The sequence below is a fragment of the Aquarana catesbeiana genome, linkage group LG04 (assembly GCF_042186555.1).
Source record: "Aquarana catesbeiana isolate 2022-GZ linkage group LG04, ASM4218655v1, whole genome shotgun sequence".
In the NCBI taxonomy this organism is placed as follows: domain Eukaryota; kingdom Metazoa; phylum Chordata; class Amphibia; order Anura; family Ranidae; genus Aquarana; species Aquarana catesbeiana.
In genome coordinates, this window is record NC_133327.1 from 690,433,711 (window position 1) to 690,448,931 (window position 15,221).

The following is a 15,221-nucleotide window of genomic DNA, read 5'->3' on the forward strand; positions in this document are numbered from 1 at the left end:
CCCCCTCCAACCTGAATCGGAAGGGTGCTTCTCCCCGCAGATGGGGGGGCGCAGCATCTTCCTTCTACTATAAGGCTGACAGGAGTAGTGACTACCTCTGTCAGCCCAGCGCTGGAAGCGGCAAAGAGAGGAGGAGAGAGCCGGGGTGGGGTGCCGGCTGTCTTCTCTCTCCCCTTCCTCCTCATAAACTCGCACATAATGAAGGGGGGGCACAATTTGGCATCTTTCCTCCGGGTGCTGGATGATCTGGTCTCCTCACTGGCGCCAGGGACTGCCGCTACTCTGAAAAGTGATTCACACTTGGATTGCTTTTCCGAGGTGTTTGATAGGCCGTGAAGTGATATGTTGCCTCCTCACCGCCTATTTTAACCCAATAATTGCCATACTATCATGCCACAACTGCATGCACTGCACACGGGTGCACTGTCCACTGTTACTACTTTCCTGTGAAGGGCAGAAGTTCAGGGAAGCAGCACCGAGAGAGCAAAATTGAAAGTTCTTGTGGGGTAACAATGTAAAAAAAATCGTTTTCCGGGGAAAGTTTATTTTTTTGTTCTCAATGTGTTACACTAAAAGCCGCTGAGGGTTCAATACTACATTAAGGGTTACACATCCTTTATATCAGGCTGTGGATTGGCTCGGTGTCTGCGGTGAAATCCGTCTCCGGATTCGATCTGCCATCTTATTTCACTTCTCTTTTCATGTTCTCACCCGGCAGGAAGACAATTAATACCCGGCTGATGACATCATAGTCTGTCGGCATGGTGACGAGCGCAATAAATACGGATTCCACTGACCTCATGCCTGCAGGACGCTAAACATCCTGTTATTCCAAACAACCGAAATATGTGACAGAGCGATCGATCCGCATTCCTCCCACATCCCAGGAAAAGGAAACCTCCAGCAGACTTAACCCTCAACTGACTGCTTTCCCACCAATCCCTATAAACCTTCCGATCCCTATATACACATCGATCCCTATATACCTTCCGATCCCTATATACACATCGATCCCTATATACCTTCCGATCCCTATATACACATCGATCCCTATATTCCCACCGACCCCTATATACCCACCAGTCCCTATATACACATCAATGTCTATATACCTTCCGATCCCTATATACACATCGATCCCTATATACCTTCCGATCCCTATATACACATCGATCCCTATATACCTTCCGATCCCTATATACACATCGATCCCTATATACCTTCCGATCCATATATACACATCGATCCCTATATTCCCACCGACCCCTATATACCCACCAGTCCCTATATACACATCAATGTCTATATACCTTCCGATCCCTATATACACATTGATCCCTATATACCGTCCGATCCCTATATACCTACCGATCTCATCTCTATATACACACCAGTCCCTATATACGCACCGGTCCCTATATACCCACCAATCTCTATATACCCACCAATCTTTATATACCACCAATCTCTATATACCCATTATTATCTATATACCCACTGATTCCTATATACCCACCGATCTCTATATACTCCCCAGTCCCTATATTCCCATAAATATCTATATTCCCACTGATCCCTATATACCTACCGATCCCTATATACCCATCAATGTCTATATAGAGATCGGGGGGTATATAGGGATCATGGATATATAGGGATCGGTAGGTATATAGGGATCAATGCATATATTGGGATCGGAAGGTATATAGGGATCGGTGGGTATATAGAGATCGGTGGGTATATAGAGATCAGTGGGTCTATAGGGATCAGTAGGTATATAGGGATCGGTAGGTATATATAGGGATTGGTGGGTATATAGGGATCGGTAGGTATATAGGGATTGGTAGGTATATAGGGATCGGTAGGTATATATAGGGATCGGTAGGTATATATAGGGATCGGTGGGTATATAGGGATCGAAAGTTATATAGGGATCGGTAGGTATATAGGGATCGGTAGGTATATAGGGATCGGTGGGTATATAGTAAGGGTGCACCGAATGGAAATTCTGGTGCCGAAAACCGAAACCGATACTGAAAATTACAGTTTTTAAAAAATATTTATATTTTTATATATTATTGTATATATACACAATAATTCTGCGCTACCAAAAGGGAAAAAATAAGCAGCTAACACAACCAGCAAGTGTAAACAATATCAAAAAACAAAATAAGTGTAGCGCTATGAAGAAGGGTCAAATATAGAGTCTATGGACTGACAGTTCAAAATGCATGTATCAAAAGGAAAGACATCCTTGGGGAAAAGATGAAGAATCCTCCGGAACAGATCTCATCGAGAGTGTAAACCATCTGGGGAGGAAGCCCACACAACACCACCACCAAAAGTGAAAAGGCTTACCGGACTCGGTGGACCCAACAAGGCATACGCCAAGTGGAGTCAGACAGGCTTAGGTGGTGCTCCACTACAGGTGGCCCGGGAGGGCAATGTTGTTGGAGTGGCTTCCACGTGGCTGTGTTCCTCGAACGATACCGGACCCTAAGGTGTGGGGTGAGGCACACGTGTATCGTATCCCTCAGACCGGCCTTGGAACCAGAAATAACAGCAGCAAATGGAGGAAAAGAAGGAATGGCCAAATAGTGTAAATCCGTATAAATGGGAATTTATTAAAAATAGTATACACTCACATGTAAAGGTATCTAAAAACAGCGCTGTGAAGAAGTTGTTTTTAGATACCTTTACATGTGAGTGTTTACTATTTTTAATAAATTCCCATTTATACGGATTTACACTATTTGGCCATTCCTTCTATTTCTGGTTCCAAGGCCGGTCTGAGGGATACGATCCACGTGTGCCTCACCCCACACCTTCGGGTCCGGTATCGTTCGAGGAACACAGCCACGTGGAAGCCACTCCACCAACATTGCCCTCCCGGGCCACCTGTAGTGGAGCACCACCTAAGCCTGTCTGACTCCACTTGGCGTATACCTTGTTGGGTCCACCGAGTCCGGTAAGCCTTTTCACTTTTGGTGGTGGTGTTGTGTGGGCTTCCTCCCCAGATGGTTTACACTCTCGATGAGATCTGTTCCGGAGGATTCTTCATCTTTTCCCGAAGGATGTCTTTCCTTTTGATACATGCATTTTGAACTGTCAGTCCATAGACTCTATATTTGACCCTTCTTCATAGCGCTACACTTATTTTGTTTTTTTTATATATAATTGTATTGTATTCAACTTTGTAATTAATATAATCAGATTTAATTCATATGAATTTATTGTTGGCCATTATTGGCACTTTTAGTGCAAGAAAGGTCAAGAAAAATGCAGTCTGCAGTCTCTGATCATCTCCTGTATTATGTCTGCAGTCTTTGATCATCTCCTGTACTATGTCTGCAGTCTCTGATCATCTCCTGTACTATGTCTCCAGTCTCTGATCATCTCCTGTACCATGTCTGCAGTCTCTGATCGTCTCCTGTATTATGTCTGCAGTCTCTAATCGTCTCCTGTACTATGTCTGCAGTCTCTGATCATCTCCTGTACTATGTCTGCAGTCTCTGATCATCTCCTGTACTATGTCTGCAGTCTCTGATCATCTCCTGTACTATGTCTGCAGTCTCTGATCATCTCCTGTACTATGTCTGCAGTCTCTGATCATCTCCTGTACTATGTCTCCAGTCTCTGATCATCTCCTGTACCATGTCTGCAGTCTCTGATCGTCTCCTGTATTATGTCTGCAGTCTCTAATCGTCTCCTGTACTATGTCTGCAGTCTCTGATCATCTCCTGTACTATGTCTGCAGTCTCTGATCATCTCCTGTACTATGACTGCAGTCTCTAAACATCTCCTGTACTATGTCTGCAGTCTCTGATCATCTCCTGTACCATGTCTGCAGTCTCTTATCGTCTCCTGTATTATGTCTGCAGTCTCTGATCGTCTCCTGTATTATGTCTGCAGTCTCTGAACATCTCCTGTATTATGTCTGCAGTCTCTGAACATCTCCTGTATTATGTCTGCAGTCTCTGATCATCTCCTGTACTATGTCTGCAGTCTCTGATCATCTCCTGTATTATGTCTGCAGTCTCTGATCATCTCCTGTACTATGTCTGCAGTCTCTGATCATCTCCTGTACTATGTCTGCAGTCTCTGATCATCTCCTGTATTATGTCTGCAGTCTCTGATCATCTCCTGTATTATGTCTGCAGTCTCTGATCATCTCCTGTACTATGTCTGCAGTCTCTGATCGTCTCCTGTACTATATCTGCAGTCTCTGATCGTCTCCTGTATTATGTCTGCAGTCTCTGATCATCTCCTGTATTATGTCTGCAGTCTCTGATCATCTCCTGTACCATGTCTGCAGTCTCTGATCGTCTCCTGTACTATGTCTGCAGTCTCTGATCATCTCCTGTACTATGTCTGCAGTCTCTGATCATCTCCTGTATTATGTCTGCAGTCTCTGATCATCTCCTGTACTATGTCTGCAGTCTCTGACCATCTCCTGTATTATGTCTGCAGTCTCTGATCATCTCCTGTACTATGTCTGCAGTCTCTGATCATCTCCTGTATTATGTCTGCAGTCTCTGATCATCTCCTGTATTATGTCTGCAGTCTCTGACCATCTCCTGTATTATGTCTGCAGTCTCTGATCATCTCCTGTATTTTGTCTGCAGTCTCTGATCATCTCCTGTATTTTGTCTGTAATCTCTGATCATCTCCTGTACTATGTCTGCAGTCTCTGATCATCTCCTGTATTTCGTCTGTAATCTCTTACTTAAACTTAAACACACTGCTAATAGTATTAGCAAAATTTCCATTTGGTGCACCTCTAGCAGACATGATACAAGAGATCAATGCCGCTTCACCAGTGCCCGTCATATGCAGTTTGCCAGTGCCCAGCAGCTTTACCAGTGGCCATCATATGCAGCCTGCCTGTGCCCGCATCAGCGGCGATCTCCGTGTGTCACGGAGCTGGATTTGAATTGTCTGGGCCGCATTAACAATGTCCCGCCTCCTGTGATCACGTCACGCTGATTCAATGTCCCACTCTTGGATCAGTGTACCCGTCTATCACAGGAGGCAGGACATTGTAACTGCGGCCCAGCAATTCAGCTCCGTATACACACGTAGAGATCGCGGCGATGGGAGGAGGAGGGAGTGGAGGACTGGGCGCACCAGGATGAAACTCCTGCAATGGGCAGCACCCTTGGTGGACCACGCCCCCTTTCGGTATCGGCTTTTGTTTTCATTCGACCGAATGAAAAAACACAGTTTTCGGCCGAAATTTCGGTGTAAACCTCTACTATTTTCTAATTAGGTGACTTCTGAAGGCAATTGGTTCCACTAGATTTTAGTTAGGGGGTATCAGAGTAAAGGGGGCTGAATACAAATGCCCCCCCTCCCCCACACTTTTCACATATTTATTTGTATCATTTATCATTTTCCTTCCACTTCACAATTATGTGACACTTTGTGTTGGTCTATCATAAAATCCCAATAAAATACATTTACGTTTTTGGGTGTAACATGACAAAATGTGGGGAATTTCAAAGGGTGTAAATACTTTTTCAAGACTCTGTACACCTCCTCCCCCCACCTCTGATTCCCAGGAATGCACTGAGGGGGAGATACACGGATACAATGTTTCCATCCATGGTTTTCTGGCACTCACCTGACCAGATCCGTCATACATGATCCGACCACAACCACCTCCGGGACCTCCATGGCTCTGTAATAGGACAGAAGTGTCTGTGAAGAGAGAGAAGTCTGGTCAGTACAAAGTCCCCCCCCCCCCCCGGACACCCGGCGACCTTTCACCGGAGCAAACACTACCTGAGCCGGCAGATAATTATTAAATCACACCTAGATGGCACCCGGCCAGACATCCAGCACAGGGGCGTAATGGGAACATCCCTGCCTTGGAGCACTGAGGTCCCAGCGTCAAATCCCAGCCAGGACTCGGTCTGCATGGAGTTTGTCTGGTCCCCATGTGCTTGCCTGGATTTCTCCACACCCCAAAGACATGCTGGCTGGTGAACTGCCTCCTGTCCAAACTGTCCCTAACATAGGCGTTATGGGGCCTTAGATTGTAAGCTCCTTGGGGACGGATACTGAATGTACAGAATGTGACGTGATGTGTAAAATGTTGTCTGGAAATAAATATCACAATAGATAGTAACGTTTTTATTCTGATATTTTGCCCTACATCCCTAAATAGCAGAAACAGTTACAAAACCAACCCGCAAATACAGAGCATCTGAAGTATTCACAGCGCTTCACTTTCTCCACATTTTGTTATGTTACAGCCTTATTCCAAAATGGATTACATTCATTATTTTCCTCAAAATTCTACAAACATTCCCCATAATGACAACGTGAGAGAAGTTTGTGTGAAATCTTTGCAAATTTATTAAAAATAAAAAAATCCCATGAACATAAGTATCACAGGCTCCTCCCATGTACATAAGTATCACAGACTCCTCCCATGTACAGAAGTATCACAGGCTCCTCCCATGTACATAAGTATCACAGACTCCTCCCATGTACATAAGTATCACAGGCTCCTCCCATGTACATAAGTATCACAGGCTCCTCCCATGTACATAAGTATCACAGGCTCCTCCCATGTACATAAGTATCACAGGCTCCTCCCATGTACATAAGTATCACAGGCTCCTCCCATGTACATAAGTATCACAGACTCCTCCCATGTACATAAGTATTACAGACTCCTCCCATGTACATCACAGACTCCTCCCATGTACATAAGTATCACAGACTCCTCCCATGTACATCACAGACTCCTCCCATGTACACAAGTATCACAGGCTCCTCCCATGTACATAAGTATCACAGACTCCTCCCATGTACATCACAGACTCCTCCCATGTACACAAGTATCACAGACTCCTCCCATGTACATAAGTATCACAGGCTCCTCCCATGTACATAAGTATCACAGACTCCTCCCATGTACACAAGTATCACAGGCTCCTCCCATGTACATAAGTATCACAGACTCCTCCCATGTACACAAGTATCACAGGCTCCTCCCATGTACATAAGTATCACAGGCTCCTCCCATGTACATAAGTATCACAGGCTCCTCCCATGTACACAAGTATCACAGGCTCCTCCCATGTACATAAGTATCACAGGCTCCTCCCATGTACATAAGTATCACAGACTCCTCCCATGTACACAAGTATCACAGACTCCTCCCATGTACATAAGTATCACAGGCTCCTCCCATGTACATAAGTATCACAGACTCCTCCCATGTACATAAGTATCACAGGCTCCTCCCATGTATACAAGTATCACAGGCTCCTCCCATGTACATAAGTATCACAGGCTCCTCCCATGTACATAAGTATCACAGGCTCCTCCCATGTACATAACTATCACAGGCTCCTCCCATGTACATAAGTATCACAGGCTCCTCCCATGTACATAACTATCACAGGCTCTTCCCATGTACATAAGTATCACAGGCTTCTCATGGGAGGACCCTGTGATGTACATGGGAGGAGCCTGTGATGTACATGGGAGGAGTCTGTGATACTTATGTACATGGGAGGAGCCTGTGATGTACATGGGAGGAGTCTGTGATGTACATGGGAGGAGTCTGTGATACTTATGTACATGGGAGGAGCCTGTGATACTTATGTACATGGGAGGAGCCTGTGATACTTATGTACATGGGAGGAGCCTGTGATACTTTTGTACATGGGAGGAGCCTGTGATACTTATGTACATGGGAGGAGCCTGTGATACTTATGTACATGGGAGGAGTCTGTGATAATTATGTACATGGGAGGAGCCTGTGATACTTATGTACATGGGAGGAGCCTGTGATGCTTATGTACATGGGAGGAGCCTGTGATGTACATGGGAGGAGTCTGTGATACTTGTGTACATGGGAGGAGCCTGAGATACTTATGTACATGGGAGGAGCCTGTGATACTTATGTACATGGGAGGAGTCTGTGATACTTATGTACATGGGAGGAGCCTGTGATGTACATGGGAGGAGCCTGTGATGTACAGGGGAGGAGCCTGTGATACTTATGTACATGGGAGGAGCCTGTGATGCTTATGTACATGGGAGGAGCCTGTGATGTACATGGGAGGAGTCTGTGATACTTGTGTACATGGGAGGAGCCTGAGATACTTATGTACATGGGAGGAGCCTGTGATACTTATGTACATGGGAGGAGTCTGTGATACTTATGTACATGGGAGGAGTCTGTGATACTTATGTACATGGGAGGAGCCTGTGATGTACATGGGAGGAGCCTGTGATGTACAGGGGAGGAGCCTGTGATACTGATGTACATGGGAGGAGCCTGTGATGTACAGGGGAGGAGCCTGTGATACTTATGTACATGGGAGAAGCCTGTGATACTTATGTACATGGGAGGAGTCTGTGATACTTATGTACATGGGAGGAGCCTGTGATACTTATGTACATGGGAGGAGCCTGTGATACTTATGTACATGGGAGGAGTCTGTGATACTGATGTACATGGGAGGAGCCTGTGATACTTATGTACATGGGAGGAGCCTGTGATACCTATGTACATGGGAGGAGCCTGTGATACTTATGTACATGGGAGGAGTCTGTGATACTTCTGTACATGGGAGGAGCCTGTGATACTGATGTACATGGGAGGAGCCTGTGATACTGATGTACATGGGAGGAGCCTGTGATACTGATGTACATGGGAGGAGTCTGTGATACTGATGTACATGGGAGGAGTCTGTGATACTTATGTACATGGGATTTTTTCTATTTTTTATAAATTTGCAAAGATTTCACACAAACTTCTCTCACGTTGTCATTATGGGGGATTGTTTGTAGAATTTTGAGGAAAATAATGAATTTAATCCAATTTGGAATAAGGCTGGACCATAACATAATGTGGAAAAAGTGAAGCGCTGTGGATACTTTGCGGATGCTCTGTACATGTGCAGACAGGGAATATGCTGAGTGGAGGAGAGAGCAGAGAGATGAGGGCAAGTGACTGACCCTGCACCATCCCTGTCCAATCACAGGCAAGGGGCGGGGCTGTGACCAAGCTGTATTACTTAACTTCAGTAGAGAAAAGTTGGTCATTGAGCTGGTTGTGCTAATTTGAAGACTGGGGGGGGGGGAGAGATAGGGAAACACATCTTCTGTATATATACAGTGTGTGTGTATACAGTATATTATATATATATATATATTTAGTCTTAATGGAGTTTTGCATTCATTTTCTTTTTAATGTGTAAATCCTCTCTGTAGGGGGGGGGGGGGGGCTCCTCGCACACTGATTGGACACTCAGGCACACACTGAACTATCTGACATCTCCAGGTCTAGGAGAAGACAGCCGACCAGGAAGTCATTGCGCCCAATGGGGGGGGGAATTCATTACTCTGCCATACCCAGGCACTGCCCGCTGACTCTCACACCCGTGACTACAGGAACCCCCAGACACCCGAAATCCCCCTTCCCCCATTCCCCTTTCCACTCACTTCCCTCACTGTCCCGCGATGCCACATCAAAGATGGCCACAGGCAGCGCACGCCCTCCTCCAATCACGTCGCACATGGCGTGTCACATGACCACCACGGCCTCTAACCAGGAAGCGCCTGTGTCCTGAAGCTGGTGTGGTCACCACAGCAACGCTTTCACTCGGCGAGGCTGTCCTTGGAAGTGCCTGCTGCGGGGTTTGTTTTTAAAAAGAGACAGTTACCTATATTGATGAGTTTTAGACACGTTTTCTACTAATTTATTCTTTCCGTGAAGGTCTGGTGTGATTTTAGGCCAGTAAGAGCGCATTATGGGTAAATGGTGGAGACAGGCATAGCGCGGGGCAGAGCGGCGCTGGGTCTTAGCGGAAGGACCCCGCTGTTTCCGGTTTGGGGGAGCTGTTCTGGGCAGGTGAGTTCCTGCTGGTTGCTATGGGAGATTGAGGTGAGGCCTTCATTTCATTCACCATCCTATGTAAACCTCTTCTATGACGTCACACAGCTCCGTCCATAGAAGAGAGGATCCAGGCACCTGATAGACAGCACTTCCTGTACAGCAGAGCTCAGACTGAGGCAGGGAGAAGCAGTACAAGGGGCCAGGCAGGTGGTGTGCTGCTTCTCCTTCCAATCACAGGCTGGGGGAGGGACAAGACCTGGAAGTGTTACTGAAGAGAAGAGTCAGGTCTCCTGACAGAGCTGTGTAAATCTCAGGACAGGATGGACAGAGATATAAATGTAGTGGCTGCTGATTGGCTGTAGGTGGCGCTCTGCCCGGAGTTCAGGGATGGATCCCGCCCCTTTTTCTGTGTGAGAGAAGGAAATCCCCGTCTACGGGTCCCCCCCCCCCCCCCGCTCCTGTAATTAGCGAATCATCTCTGTCATTGTACATTCCCCCCCTCCCCCCCCCCCCAACATGAACCCAATCCGGGGGCCGCTCCATGTCCGGGGTCTGGAATGCCCCATAAGACCAGAACTGCACCCCCACAGAGCGGGGGAGGGGGGATCTATCCCTACTTCCTGTCTCTGGTCACATGATTCACAGGGGAAGAGTCCATCAGGGTGCTCGGGGGCCCCACTATGGGAGGGAGGGGACATCTGAGAATGAAAGGGGAGGGGTCTAATCTGAGGACTGAAGAGGACTTTAAAGAAGGAGGGGTCTGAGCTGAAGAGGACTCTAATGAGGGAGGAGTCTGAGCTGAAGAGGACTATTAAGAGGGAGGGGTCTGATCTGAAGAGGACTTTAAAAGGGAGGGGTCTGATCTGAAGAGGACTTTAAAGGGGAGGGGTCTGAGCTGAAGAGGACTTTAAAGGGGGAGGGGTCTGAGCTGAAGAGGACTTTAAAGGGGGAGGGGTCTGATCTGAAAACTAAAGGGGACTTTAAAGGGGGAGGGGCCTGAGCTGAAGAGGACTTTAAGGGGGAGGGGTCTGATCTGAGTTTTGAAGAGGACTGTAAAAGGGGGAGGGGTCTGAGCTCACAACTAAAGAGGTCTATAAAGGGGAAAGGGGTGTTATTGGAGAGCTGCGGGGGACTTTACCAGGGGAGGGGTCTAATCTGAGGACTGAAGGAAACTTTAGAGGTGGTACGGATCTGATCTTAGAGCTGAAGATGACTTTAAACGGGGAGGGATCTAATCTGAGGACTAAAGAAACCTTTAAAGGGGTGGGACATATGATCTGAGAGCTGCAGGGTTCTTTAAAGGGGGAGTGGTCTGAGCTGAAGGGGACATTAAAGGGGGAGGGGTCTAATTTGGGAGCTGAATGAGACTTTAAGGGGGGTGGGGTCTAATCTCAGAAGTGAAGGGGCCTTTGGGAGGGGGAGGGGTGTGTATTCTTCTCTGTATACATGACATCTCATAGAATGTATGGATCTTTTTGCACAGGCTCTGAGTTGTCACCGTCCAGTAGAATGTCCCCGGAAGTCACATTGAACCGCATCGTCCCCGCACTGTCCCCCTTCATATCCAGTGTGGTCCGACATGGGAAGGTGGGCCTGGACTCTACCAGCTGTCTGAGGATCACCGACCTGAAATCAGGGTAAGGAGGGGCAGACAGACGATGGGGGGGGGGAGGGGCAGACAGACGATGGGGGGGGGGAGGGGCACAGACGATGGGGGGGGGGAGGGGCAGACAGACGATGGGGGGGGGGGGGGGCAGACAGACGATGGGGGGGGGCAGACAGACGATGGGGGGGGGCTGAGATGATGGGGGGGGGCAGAGCCCGGCTCACCCGTCTCTTGTATGTGATCATTTTCCCCAGAAATATGGAGGTGACCCCGGGGGGTCACAACGGAGGTCATTCCAAATCAGCCAATACCTGGAAAGAAGAGACTGGATACTTCGGCTGGATTCACATCGATGGCATTTTTAGTGCTTTTAGCAGATTTGCACTGCAGTCCATATAACATGGTCTCCTATGGAAGACTTTCTGTTGTGCAAATCTGCAAAATGCAAAAAGCACTAAAAATGCCATCGATGTGAATCCAGCCTTAGAGAGGAACTAAACCCTCCTCTCCTTTACAGACAAGGAAGCCGCCATCTTTTCCTCTGTTTGATCTGCGGTTGCCATGGTGCTGCACACGTGATCCGTTACGACACCAGCCATTCGATATCTTTACAGTTTGGTTGAGAGCACAAGCAACTGTGACGGGTATCATTCATGGCATGTCTTGAATGTAACTGTTTTGGGAAACCCCTTCAATAGCGGGCACTCCCCTCCCCCTTCCTGCCCAGGACAATGTTCAGCTTTCAGCGCTCTCACACTTTGAATGACAATTACGCGGTCATACAACACTGTACACACAGGACATTCTTCTCATTTAGTTCACACAAATAGAACTTTCTTTTTAATCACCAATTGGATTATATACAAAAAAGGCCGATCATTTCTTACTTTCTGTTATAACTGTTAAAACTTTCTAAATAAGTCATTTTTCTCCTTCACTGATGGGCACTGATAGGGCGGCACTGATGGGCACTGATAGGGTGGCACTGATGGGTACTGATAGGGTGGCACTGATGGGTACTGATAGGCGGCACTGATGGGCACTGATAGGGCGGCACTGATAGGGTGGCACTGATGGGTACTGATAGGCGGCACTGATGGGTACTGATAGGCGGCACTGATGGGTACTGATAGGCGGCACTGATGGGCACTGATAGGGCGGCACTGATAGGGTGGCACTGATGGGTACTGATAGGCGGCACTGATGGGTACTGATAGGGTGGCACTGATGGGTACTGATAGGCGGCACTGATGGGCACTGATAGGGTGGCACTGATGGGTACTGATAGGCGGCACTGATGGGCACTGATAGGGCGGCACTGATAGGGTGGCACTGATGGGTACTGATAGGCGGCACTGATGGGTACTGATAGGCGGCACTGATGGGTACTGATAGGCGGCACTGATGGGCACTGATAGGTGGCACTGATGGGTACTGATAGGTGGCACTGATAGGCGGCACTGATGGGTACTGATAGGCGGTACTGATGGGCACTGATGGGTACTGATAGGTAGGGCTGAAACAACTAATCGATTATGAAGTTAATTGATTACTATTTTCATAATTGATCGGCCAGCCGATTAGTTGGCCTGCATACAGAATGCATTAATTGTTTACAAATCAGGAAATACAGTGCAGCTCACATACAGCTCAGTACATCGTCCATACATGTCAGGAAGTGCCTGAGAACTTGTGAATGTGTGAGGAGCAATGCCTCATGGGACATGTAGTCCTGGGCAGGAAGTGAGGGGTTCTAAAGGCAGAAGTTTTCTTTACCTGGCTATAGGGACTCTCTATACTGGACTTAATGCACAGAAAAAAGTATTGCAGAAACAGATCAAAAGCAAACTGCATGGTGAGTACCGAGCCTTGTACTGGCCACACCGATCAATTTTCAGATGAGAATATTCAGACGAACAATCTTTGTACATTCGCTGAATGGAAGAATGTTGTTTGAAATTTTCACTTGTTTTTAACATTCTGTTTTAAAATTAATGTAATTTCTGAACGAAAATCACATCCACCGTCTGAAAATTCCTTTCACCAAGAAGTTTCTATTATTTCAAAATTTTCCCGTCACTGAGGTTGAAAACAAACGTTGATTTGACCTCCACTAACGATTCAAAAATCAAACGAACGTTCTTAAAATGACATTATTTTTGTCTGGCCAGCATATAATATATTACAGTTCTGTTTGAAAATCTGCAAAAAAGTCTAACTTTTTTTTCTTTAAATAAAAAAAGATTTGAGTCTTATATATTTACCAGATTCACCCTCTAATAGTATATACAGTATATCTCTCCTCTAATAGTATATACAGTATATCTCTCCTCTAATAGTATATACAGTATATCTCTCCTCTAATAGTATATACAGTATATATCTCCTCTAATAGTATATACAGTATATCTCTCCTCTAATAGTATATACAGTATATATCTCCTCTAATAGTATATACAGTATATATCTCTCCTCTAATAGTATATACAGTATATATCTCCTCTAATAGTATATACAGTATATCTCTCCTCTAATAGTATATACAGTATATCTCTCCTCTAATAGTATATACAGTATATATCTCCTCTAATAGTATATACAGTATATATCTCCTCTAATAGTATATACAGTATATCTCTCCTCTAATAGTATATACAGTATATATCTCCTCTAATAGTATATACAGTATATCTCTCTCCTCTAATAGTATATACAGTATATCTCTCCTCTAATAGTATATACAGTATATCTCTCCTCTAATAGTATATACAGTATATATCTCCTCTAATAGTATATACAGTATATATCTCTCTCCTCTAATAGTATATACAGTATATATCTCCTCTAATAGTATATACAGTATATCTCTCCTCTAATAGTATATACAGTATATCTCTCCTATAATAGTATATACAGTATATATCTCCTCTAATAGTATATACAGTATATCTCTCTCCTCTAATAGTATATACAGTATATATCTCCTCTAATAGTATATACAGTATATCTCTCCTCTAATAGTATATACAGTATATCTCTCCTATAATAGTATATACAGTATATATCTCCTCTAATAGTATATACAGTATATCTCTCTCCTCTAATAGTATATACAGTATATCTATCTCCTCTAATAGTATATACAGTATATCTCTCCTCTAATAGTATATACAGTATATCTCTCCTCTAATAGTATATACAGTATATCTCTCCTCTAATAGTATATACAGTATATATCTCCTCTAATAGTATATACAGTATATCTCTCTCCTCTAATAGTATATACAGTATATATCTCTCCTCTAATAGTATATACAGTATATCTCTCTCCTCTAATAGTATATACAGTATATATATCTCCTCTAATAGTATATACAGTATATATCTCTCCTCTAATAGTATATACAGTATATCTCTCTCCTCTAATAGTATATACAGTATATATCTCCTCTAATAGTATATACAGTATATCTCTCTCCTATAATAGTATATACAGTATATCTCTCTCCTCTAATAGTATATACAGTATATATCTCTCCTCTAATAGTATATACAGTATATATCTCCTCTAATAGTATATACAGTATATATCTCCTCTAATAGTATATACAGTATATCTCTCCTCTAATAGTATATTCAGTATATCTCTCCTCTAATAGTATATACAGTATATATCTCCTCTAATAGTATATACAGTATATATCTCTCTCCTCTAATAGTATATACAGTATATATCTCCTCTAATAGTATATA

General features: G+C 44.9%; 2 protein-coding genes across 8 annotated transcripts in view; one reads left to right on the forward strand and one right to left on the reverse strand.

Annotated features, from left to right (window-relative positions):
- The window catches only part of RBKS (ribokinase), a 92,703-nt gene extending 83,129 nt beyond the window's left edge, over positions 1-9,574 (reverse strand). The window contains exons 1-2 of one of the 4 annotated variants that reach the window (XM_073628777.1): positions 9,469-9,574; positions 5,624-5,700 (exon numbers count right to left, since the gene is read on the reverse strand). In XM_073628777.1, coding sequence (XP_073484878.1) covers positions 5,624-5,700; positions 9,469-9,495 — 104 coding nt within the window. In that variant the 5' untranslated portion in view covers positions 9,496-9,574. Of the gene's footprint in view, positions 1-5,623; positions 5,701-5,784; positions 5,937-9,468 lie in introns of those variants that run through there. The other 3 variants (XM_073628779.1, XM_073628776.1, XM_073628778.1) reach the window with 3 other exon arrangements.
- A 67-nt stretch (positions 9,575-9,641) lies between these two features.
- BABAM2 (BRISC and BRCA1 A complex member 2) overlaps positions 9,642-15,221 on the forward strand; it is a 289,298-nt gene continuing 283,718 nt past the window's right edge. Inside the window, exons 1-2 of one of the 4 annotated variants that reach the window (XM_073628773.1) lie at positions 9,642-9,663; positions 11,346-11,499. In XM_073628773.1, coding sequence (XP_073484874.1) covers positions 11,372-11,499 — 128 coding nt within the window. In that variant the 5' untranslated portion in view covers positions 9,642-9,663; positions 11,346-11,371. Of the gene's footprint in view, positions 9,664-9,726; positions 9,911-11,345; positions 11,500-15,221 lie in introns of those variants that run through there. The other 3 variants (XM_073628774.1, XM_073628771.1, XM_073628772.1) reach the window with 3 other exon arrangements.